The 10,268-nt window shown below is 43.5% G+C and overlaps 1 protein-coding gene across 1 annotated transcript in view; it reads right to left on the minus strand.

Annotated features, from left to right (window-relative positions):
- Window positions 1–10,268, minus strand: part of HAS2 (hyaluronan synthase 2) — a 32,941-nt gene that overhangs the window by 2,820 nt on the left and 19,853 nt on the right. Inside the window, exons 2-3 of the mRNA XM_019528114.1 lie at window positions 9,418–10,044; window positions 3,857–3,958 (exon numbers count right to left, since the gene is read on the minus strand). Of these exons, the coding sequence (XP_019383659.1) occupies window positions 3,857–3,958; window positions 9,418–10,044 (729 nt within the window). The remainder of the gene's footprint in view (window positions 1–3,856; window positions 3,959–9,417; window positions 10,045–10,268) is intronic.

Consider the following 10,268-nt stretch of genomic DNA (forward strand, 5'->3'; position numbering starts at 1 on the left):
TATATATATATATATATTCATAAATAGTATGTTTTAGCCAAAATATAGGACAGCAAATTCTGAGGAGAGATTTCCTTTCTTACAGCTAATACAGACCCTCAAGTATTATCAGTAAAACAGGCAGGTTTGGACAGACAGTTCCTACCAAGCTGAATGAGCTGTTCCATGAGCCAGGCTTCCCCACTGCCTCTCTGCTTGTGCTACCAAAGTCATGCCTCTTCAGAAGAGCACTGCTGGGAAGCTCAATATTACAGTGGCTTTTGTGCTATCAATACTTGTCCCCCCTCCCCAAACAACAGTTCTTTCCCTCACTTCATAATTTATTTATTTTTTACTGATCATCTTCTTCCAGCCCCATTAATCAAATCTTTCTCTCTTTCTTTCTCCCTATTCCTGCTTAAGGAATCCAGTAGACTCCAGGGATCAGACAGCTGCTGCATTCAGTTTTTGCTAACTATAGCAGAGCAGAGGGTCTGTCAAGGTGTTAGATATAGTTTTTGGATTCTCTCTCCCGGTTCAGGAATAGGTTGAAGCAACAATGGAGGTTTAAGTGCTTGTTTATACCAACTCTGCACATCCACAGATTCTCCCTGTGTCAGGGTTGTCCCCTGAGGAAAGTTATGAGCAAGATTCTTCTCCCTCTATGGTACCTTAACAGCACAAAGGAAGTGGAACAGACACTTTCTGAACCTTAGTTCTCACTGGGTGTGTCTATATGTGCAAATAATCTTGAGCAGTTTACTCTTTACAGTAAACTACTCAAGAGTAAAATCTTCCAGACATGTGTCTACACATGCAGAAATGCAGGAGCAGATTTGCTGCTCCTAGCAGCAGACTTCTTCTGTTCCCTGTAGCTCTGCAATGGTCCCTGCAGCAGCCAGGAGGAGCTATAGGCTCCTGCTGGGTGCTAACCCAGGGGCAAGGAGGCTCCTGGTTGCGGCTGGGACATTGCTCCCTGCCCCCAGGAGCTGCCTGCTGCCAGGGTGGGCTCCATCAGGTGAGGATAATGGCCCCCTGCCCTGGCAGCGGGGAGCTCCCAGCCCCCACTCTGCAATGTGTAGCACAGGGACATCCTTCTCTCCCAGCCCGACCCCTGGACTAGGAGATCTTTCTTTCCCAGTGCCAGCTTCAGGGATTGGGATCTCCCAGTGATCATGGAGCAGGGGATGGGAGCTCCTTGCTGCCAGAGCAGAGGGACATTGCCCCCGCTTGGGCTCCAGTGGTGGAGCCTGCCCCGGCAGCAGGCAGTGCCCGGGGGCATAGAGCAATCTCTCGTCCTCTGCTGCCCAGCTAACCAGGAGCATATTTGCTCCCGGTCAAGTGTCTACACATGCACTGCTGCACAGTAAGTAATCTTGAGTAAATTTGCTATTTGCATTTGCAGGTAGCAAATTTACTCATGATTGGAGCCAATTACTGCACAGTAAGCATCTACACATGTAGACATGGATGGTTACTACACAGTAATTAGCTCTACTGTGCAGTAAAGTGTCTCATGTAGATGCACTCACTGGGCATTTCTACATGTGCAATTAATGCAACATAATAAACTCTAGAGTTTACTGCTGCTTGAACGTGCACCTGGGAGTGGAGCACATTGAGCTGGGTCAGAGCAGCCCAGGCTGCCAAGTCAGGGGAGTCATCCTGCCAGCGCAGGGAATGCTCCCCCTGGCTCAAAGTGCTGCAGAGAGGCTGCCTGGGCCATGAGGATGATTTATTGTGGGGCTGGCTGTCAGCACCCTTGTGCCCTAGCCAGCCGGGGCAGCATCTACATGTGCACTGCCGCAGAGTTGTTTACTCCACAGCAGGATTGTATTTGCAAGTACTATCCTGCTGTGAAGTAAATTAGTTTACTTCAGCCTAATAGGGGTTCACGTGTAGATGCTGGAGATGTGTAATGTGCAGCTTAATAGTCTACTGTGCAGCAAGCATCTTGTACAGATGTGCCCACTCTCTGCTGAATTGTATCCAGTCACTTTGGCAGGCTCAGATCCCCAAAGTGTAAGCATCTTCCTTTCATTTCTATTTACTGCTAGAAAGTAGCAGGGGTGGGAACTTCTATAATCAGATTTTGGGAGTGCTCATCGCACCTTATACTTATTTTGAAGGAGATTCCTTGGCAGAGCATAGGAGAGAGGAGCACCCCCCAGCAGAGTCCTCATTACCCTATTTTCTTTCAGGAAAGCCATATTGGAGAGCCTGAGGAAGAATTGGGGATGATTCAAAGAAGGCAATGATGATGAATGGGGTTCTGGAAAGCAAATCACGTGGGGTGAGGTTGAAAGAGCAGGGAATGTTTAGTTTGGAGAAAAGAGATTTTAAGGAGTGACATGATAACATTTTCTAATCATTGTAAGATTGACTTAAAATGGATAGTGAAGAAATCTTTCTTTAGCCACTGAAGGTAGGTAGGAAGATTTGGGTTTTTAGACATCTGGAAAGAAAAATGAAATATCCAAGCATCTAGATATTGGAACAGGCTGCCTAAGGAAACTACAAAATCCTTCCTTGCTTGCAGAAGTCATCACTAGAGGTTTTTAAGAGGATTCTGGATAGACCACCCCGACACATGCCTTGATACAATAAAACCTGCCTGCTGGGGTTTGAACCAGTTTACTTTGAGATCTCTCTAGCTTTATAGTTCTATGATTTTGCAGAAACTTTCCTTTCTACAGCACCTTTGACCATTCACCTCCCTATCTGATTTCACACTGTCTTCCATCTCCTCTGCTCACATATGTAGAGCAAAATGCAGTGCCTGGCTTGTGCTGTTCAGACTGCAAGAGCTGGGAAACTGGAGAGCAGCTCACATAGGGAGGCAGTTGTTAGCTGTTTGGCTACTGGCCAACCTAGCTGGCTGTTTCATTTTTTACTCCATGGTAAAAGTCTACTAAAGTGGAAGGGATAAAACTTACACCAACACAAAAGATGCATTTATCTTTATGATTTTGGCAACAGATGTCATTGTTCTGAACGAGAGAAACACCTCTCTGCTGCAATTACAAAGCAAATGCACTACTTAAAATCTGAAGAGAGAGGGAATATCTACACCGTGTCCCTGGCACTCACTGGAAGGGCTGTTCTTAGGAATGCCCCGCCTACCCACTCCTGTCTCCATGAGTCCAAACCTGGAAATGCAGCAACAAAGCTGCTCTACAAGGCTACTTTCAAGCACTCCAGAGATGTTAAAAATGGCCCCAGTGGTGTCTTTGGAACAGCTTCACAGCTACATTCCCACGACTGCCTCCTGAGAGAGGGAGCAGATGGGTAGGGGGGGTGTGCTCGGGGGTCCCCTCCCTGAAGGCTCTTGGGACATAAAATAGATGTACCTACACTAACTAAAGTGAAATTCCCTTCAGTGATTTTCCCATCTGACAGAATTGCCAAAAAAAACAAATAGTGTATAAGGACTATGCAGTATATTGGATTTTAAAGGATCTTTTGGTTTTAGTGGTCTTTAACAGGATGGTTCAGCAGTCCGAGCCTTAGTTTAGGACTCAAAGAATATTGGTTCAATTCCTTCTCCCTCTCCTCACAGACTTCCTATGTTAACTCATGTTCACAGCCCTTATTTAAGTGCCTAACACCAAAATAGCATCTGAATCTAGGTTCTCCACCTGTAAATGGGAATAATACCCTTACCCTATCTTGTATGGGTCTTATGAGACTTAACTACAGCACAGAGCTGCCCAGATCCTATAGTAGTGGCTATCATAAAAGGTTTACATAAAGCAGCAGGATTCATGAACATTGCCAAAGAATGCCCAGTGCTAGTCATTCAAATGCAAGGAAATATTTGTTGTAATGATATTTACTGCTAGTGCCTCTTAATTAATCTGAAGGTCACCGTATTCACCTGCACGTCACCGCCAACTCCTCCAACCATTGGATCTTCCTCTAAAACTTTCACCATTTCCACCGAGGATGCTGGATCCAGCATTGTGTCTGAATCACAAACCTGTAAGTAATGCAACACAGGGAACAAATGAGATGGGGAACACATTGGAAAATATTTAAGAAAAGAATGATTTTAGCAACTCGATGTACATAGAATGGCGAATGCAATTCAATGCCTGTTTGGATTTTAAGCCTGTTTTGTTACTTCGTTTAAAAGGCCACTTGTAGCAGGCAACTGAGCGTAGCACTGAATGAAACAGAACTTTCATCAGGGGTCTCTTCACAAAGGACCTTCTATTTTCTATATCAGCTGTATTTATTTTATTGGCACAGCAGTTTTGCTTATTTGGACAAGAGTTGTGTTCACTTAGATGAGCACTAAGAATCTTAGACAGAAGACCACAACTTTTGTGGGTGTCCTGCTGACATCGGTAAACTAACTGGATGTGATGTGGTGATGTCTGCCACATTCATGAGGAAGAATCGGTGAGGAGTTAACCTATGGATGCTTGTAAAAAAAGCAGAAGAAACTTATTTTTGCTTACAGAAGGGTTTAGCAATTCATAAAAGACACATATTTTGATACCAGAACAAATCAATTTTAAACTTTAGTGACATGGTACGTTAGTAGTAGTGCAGAGATTTGTTATTTGATATATACCTTTCATTTTCGCGAATGTTAGTATAAAGAATGGAAGTGAGGCCAGAGGCAGTGGGTCATGCAGCATAGCACACTGAGATAGTGGTGCAGAAAGAGATGGCACACCCAGGCATTCAAACCATGTGAAATTTTCCTCCAATGCTGTACAAAACCAATTAACTAAACACTGTGTGCGTTAGGACAGGTTATATCCTTTGAGAGTAGGAGGAGCATGCAGACAGGCTGGTTGATTTGAAGTGCAGTTGTATTCTGAGACTGAGGCCCTGGACTTCAGCCTGTCTAAAATAATCTGGCATCTCTCTCATTTGCTTGGTGTTAAATTCTCCCATCCTACTGTCCTGTTAATCTGTAGCTCAGTTTATCTTCAGATTTGGGACATTATCTGCAGCCTTTAGATAAGTGGAATTGCATTGTAGTGGAAACCCTCCTTCGACTAGGTGGGGCCTCAGCAGTGTAACATCTAAACAACTAGGGATGAGCAGAGTATCCATTAAATTCCAGTGATACTTCTGTATAGGCATCCTAGTCTTTGGGTCCATGAACACAACTGTTATCCATTTAACCACTCTGACTACTTATTTGAAGCATCCACAATCAGTTGTAGGATAAAGATATGAGGGTATGAGTGAGTACAGAGTAGAGCTGTTAGACTGGGAGCTGAAAAGAAGGCTTTTGGACAGGATTCAAGCAAGGAAGCTACCCTCACTAAATTAGCTGCATAGTTTGGGACAAGGCTTAAATGCTGTCAAGGCAAGTCCTTTGCAGGTGAATAGTGTTCATTACATAGAGGGGATAGAAGGGAGGGGAGGAGAGAAAGAGTGTTAAAGGGAGCTTCCCAATCAAAATAAATATAGACTGGAAGGTGCTAAGCACCCCTGGATCCCATTTATTTCAAGCATTTAACACCTTATAGGACCCAAGGTTAGTACTGGAATTCCCTTCCTTGTCTACCAGCCTGGATCAGTGCCTCCCTTGTATCTCCTGACCATATTCATGTAATAAATAGGAGCAAGAAATGGACTGGTCCAATATATCCTGGTAATCAACAGGTTGTATTTTCATGTAAGGATATGAGTGACATCAAAATACTTCCACAGCATCACAGAATACTACAAAAATGACACCCGGATTCTTTAAATACAAATGCAACTGCATGAGGGAAGTTACAGCAGATGTGTCTATATGCATGACTAACTTATTGATTCTGTTTGGCAATACAGAAGGGACTGTATTTAGGGGCTGTAAGGCCACTATCTCAAAAATTACTAGTGATTGTGTATGGCTCATTTTTGGGGTGCCTGCTGTGATCTTAAAGCAGGGAGGGTCTGATCTTCAGAGGATTAATCTCAACACTTTCTGAAAATCTGTTTCATTCTAAAGTATCACCCGTTGGGCACTTGTAAAAAAAAGTCACTTAGAATCACTAGCCATTTTGGAACCACTTTGGCCCGCAATTGCAAAATAGGCCTTGCTTTGACTGTATTGTGGGTACACCCATATTGACCCTGATCCACTGAGACACAACTACATTTACAGTGTATATGTGACCTTAATTCAGAGGTCACATTTTTAAGGGTGAGCCACCAAGGCAATTCCCTGGGATCCCAGGTCAAGGAGGCCCCATCAGGCAAAGTTAATACAGTGTGTGTGTGTAGAGAAGGGAGGGGTCCATACCATAACCTTTGTCCAGAGACCTCCTCTGTCTAATGCAAGGCCTGCCTTAGCTGCCTGCATCAGTCTTTAATAGACTTTGGTGTCTGATTTACAGTAGCCTTAGTTTCTGGGACAAAGGACACATAGAAGTTACACATAAACCAGTTGAAGTGATCAGAAACTGGTTTAACCCTGTAACAGAACAGAAGCTCCGTGCACATAAACCAGTTTCAAAAAGGCTAAAACTGGTTTAAGATAAACCTGGTTGAATGTAGTATCAGACTTAACTGATTTGAGTCAAACCAGTTTATGAAACTTCTGTCCCAGACCCCCTTCCTCATTCAAGTTAAAACAGAGTCCCCCAGCACCCCTGCATGCTTTCCAGCCCTGGGCTGGGCTGGGCTGTCTGCTCCAGCAGAGAGAGTTTGGGGGAAGGGGACTGGCAGGGACTGTCCCCCCTCTTCCCTGGCAAACCTTGGCTGTGGTCTGAGCTGCCCTGCCCTGCTAAACTTACTGAAAGTTACTGCCGGCTGCAACTGTGGACTACAAATCCCAGAGGCACCAGGAAGCAGGAAGAGGAAGTGATGAGCAACCCTTCAGAGCCCTGCTGTTGTGATCCTAGACTGCAAATATCAGAGACCTTGGGGTCAGGAAGAAGAGGAAGTGTCAGAGAGCTATGGTCTAGTGCCCCCTAGCTACTGGCCTGAATCACTGCAAGTATGTGGCTGCATTTCCTGAATCAAAGGTAAATCTGTGTCCAGTTGTTTCTCAGTTTAATCTTTCCAGCTTAGACTAACCTGCAAAGATTGACTCAATTCAGCCTTGGGCTCCTGACTGTCTGTACTTAGCCTTGGGGGCCAAAGGAAATGCTTTAAAGACACCATGAAGGCAAACTTTAAGAATCATGGCATTGACACCACAAATTGGGAAAAACTAGCCAGGGACAGGACTACATGGCAGCACCTTGTGAGAGAATGTACATCTTACTTTGAGGAAAACCATATCACTCTGAGATGAGAAAAATGACTGAAATGGAAGGAAAGGAAACAAGTTGAGAAATCTGCGGTCTGACCCTTCCTTTAACGATTGCCAGTTGTGTTTGCCTGACAGTCTGCGGCTCTAGGACAGGCCACCTTAGCCATCAATGGACTCATCTACAACTCCAACTTGACCTGTGGGAGTCATCATCCTCAACTGTGAGGGATCACTGCCACCACTGAGTTTCTGGGGCATTCATCAGGCCTTTTGTGCAGAAACTATGAGATGCTCAGGTACCCCTCTTAGTCACAATTAGGTGCACACTAGACCTAACAAAGCTGTCAAAGCTGGAAGTATGTCTATGGAATGAAAGCACTGCTGTTTTTTGGCTACCATTCCCTTAGCAGAAACACTTTTAAAACAGCTCTCCTGATCAGATACAAAGGATTGAGGAAAATAGAGGAGATAGGATGGGTCTGACTTCTTGTTGCCTTGATGCTTCTGTAGCTATGGACATGTAAAATGAGTGCAAGTTGCTCTCAGATGACAGTAACAGTAATTTTACACTCACCTTGCACACTCATTATCTGATAAAAGGTGCAGGACAGTGGAGAATTGAATCCATAGTTTTTTTGGAAGACACCAATCTGAGTTTTCTAACAGGACAGGCAAGAGAGATTTAAAAAAAAAAAAAACTCTGCCCTATTAATGAAATAAGAACCGATCATATCCTGATAAAAGACTTATTTCCTGCACTCTCCAGTAGTGGTGCTTGATTTTCCTGCCTTTGAAGACCCTTCTGTATTTATTCAGCCACCATGGTGACCTTTTTGCATAACCTTAGATAGGGGATGTTCAAATCTTGCATGCTTCTATCAGCCTATGATTCTGCAGTAGTAAAAGGTCACAGCTACACGAGACACTTTACTGAGTAGAAAACTAATTTGCTGTGCAGTAAAGCTTCACTGTCTACACGTGCATGGCAACTACGATATAGTAGACTAATTTACTGCGCTGCCGAATAGTCTTGTCAGATACAAGTGGTATCCAGCAGCACAGTAAGTTACTGAGCTTAAATGCACATGTAGAAGGTGATATCAGGATTAGCTTACTCCAGCTCAAATTGAGCAGAAGTATATTCATTCACCTTAATTGCATATGTAAATGTGCCAAGAAAGACTGAGTGATTAGAACATGGAACCTCTGACAGCCCAGGAGAGAAGCTCTGGCAGGAAGCAGACTGACCGTCAAAAGAGGATCCTTAAAGATAAAGCTCGAGGCACCTGACTTTGAGGTCCACAAGGATAAAGAGGGAGGACGTCTAAATCCTGATAATGCTCTCAGCTTCTCAGAAACTGCAAATTGAGTTTAAAATCACTAGTGATCTTCAGTGTCCATACAAATGGCCTGATCCTACTAACATTACTTATGTAAGTAGCATTTTCTGACTGAAGTCAGTAGGCCTATTTCCAGGAGAAAGGAGTACTTCCATATGTAGGGGCTGAAAATCAGGGCCAAAACAGAGAAAAGACTTCTACAGGATCCAGGACAGCTGGAAAAAAAATCTGCCACTTTGAAAATAGGGAGAGTGGGCCCAGCTTAATTCATTCTTAAGTGAACAGAGTCATAAAGGCTCTAAGGGCCAAATTGTGGTGAGTGAGGTAATGCAGCTGTAGCCAATCAAGTGAATGCTCCTCCTAGCTGGATAATTTCTCTTTTAAGAACTTTACTCTGAACCCTCTACTGACTGGTCCTAAAAAGCTTAGAAGATGTAAAAATGTCTGTTTTTTCCCCCTACTAAGTCTGTCTGTCCTTTGAGATACTCCTCTAGAACCACCTTATAGATTATTACATGTTTGCACACAGGGCCTCTGAGCTTATCAGAGAATGAAAATTACCTCTGATCTTGACTTACACTGGTAAAGCAGGCATCTGCTAAAGTAGTGCTTTTTAGAAATGGAGCTGTTTTGATAAGCGAATAGGGCTGTAAGCTTCAGAAAATCCCTCAGACTTCTCTACTAACAGCAGCACATGGATTTAGCATATTCACAGATAGTGTAGCCATTTAAAAAAGTTACAAAATATGCTTTCAACGGTCATACTGTTTCCAAATAAGACTGAAAGAAGCACTGTTTTCATTGGGACTAGGATGGGCTAGAGTGTATATAAAAGCCACTTTATTTCAAGGCATGTTTGAATTGGCATTGCCCTTGTGCTTTCATACCTACCTGTACGTAATCCACGCTTCTCCCGAGTGCTTTGAATGCTGTGTACATGACTTCTCTTTTTCCACCCCATTTCTGCATGATGCAAACACTTTTGTTGGCGAGGACCAGCTGAGTTACATGTTGCGTGCTCTCTTTATGTGATTCCTCAGTCTCACCTGGACCTCTTTCATGAAAGTTATTCCTCCATATGTAGGTGGCAGAATTATCCCTGCCCATGATTTCACTAAAAATATCCATCATGTAAATATCATCTTCTGAATTCCCGTCAATGACCATGATAACTTTAATTCCAGGGTAGGTCAGCCTTTTTACTGAAAGTAAACATTTTCTTAAATAGTCAGGATCCTCTTGATAGGCAGCAATACAAAGGGCAACTGTTTTGTTCAACTTGATTGGAGTCTCTAGTGATCTTTTCATTTTCCTGTGTTCTAAAAAGGCAAACAGGCTTTGGATGATGAGATGGGATGCTAGAATAGCACCATAAAGTCCAAAAGAGAAATAGTAATTGTCTGTTTGGATAAACTGGTAGCCAACAATGTAAGCAGCTGTGATTCCAAGCAGGAGGGAGACCCCAAAGAGTGTGGTTCCAAGTATTCTCAGGATACATATAAACCTCTCACAATACATCTGCAACAGAATCAGAAAAGTAGTTAACATGATTGTAATTTCCTCCTACAGGATGTAATCTAGATGGTCTTGTGGCTAAGACACTGGACTGAGAGGACTTTACAAGGGTTCTTTCTGGCCTTTTCTGACACAGCTTTACGTCATGATCATGGCCAGGTCACATCTTCTTTATACTGCACTGTTCCCCTCTTGCAGAAAGGGAGCCACATATTCCCCAATTTCCA

Source organism: Gavialis gangeticus, unplaced genomic scaffold (genome assembly GCF_001723915.1).
Source record: "Gavialis gangeticus isolate Ggan-Ray unplaced genomic scaffold, GavGan_comp1, whole genome shotgun sequence".
NCBI lineage: Eukaryota > Metazoa > Chordata > Crocodylia > Gavialidae > Gavialis > Gavialis gangeticus.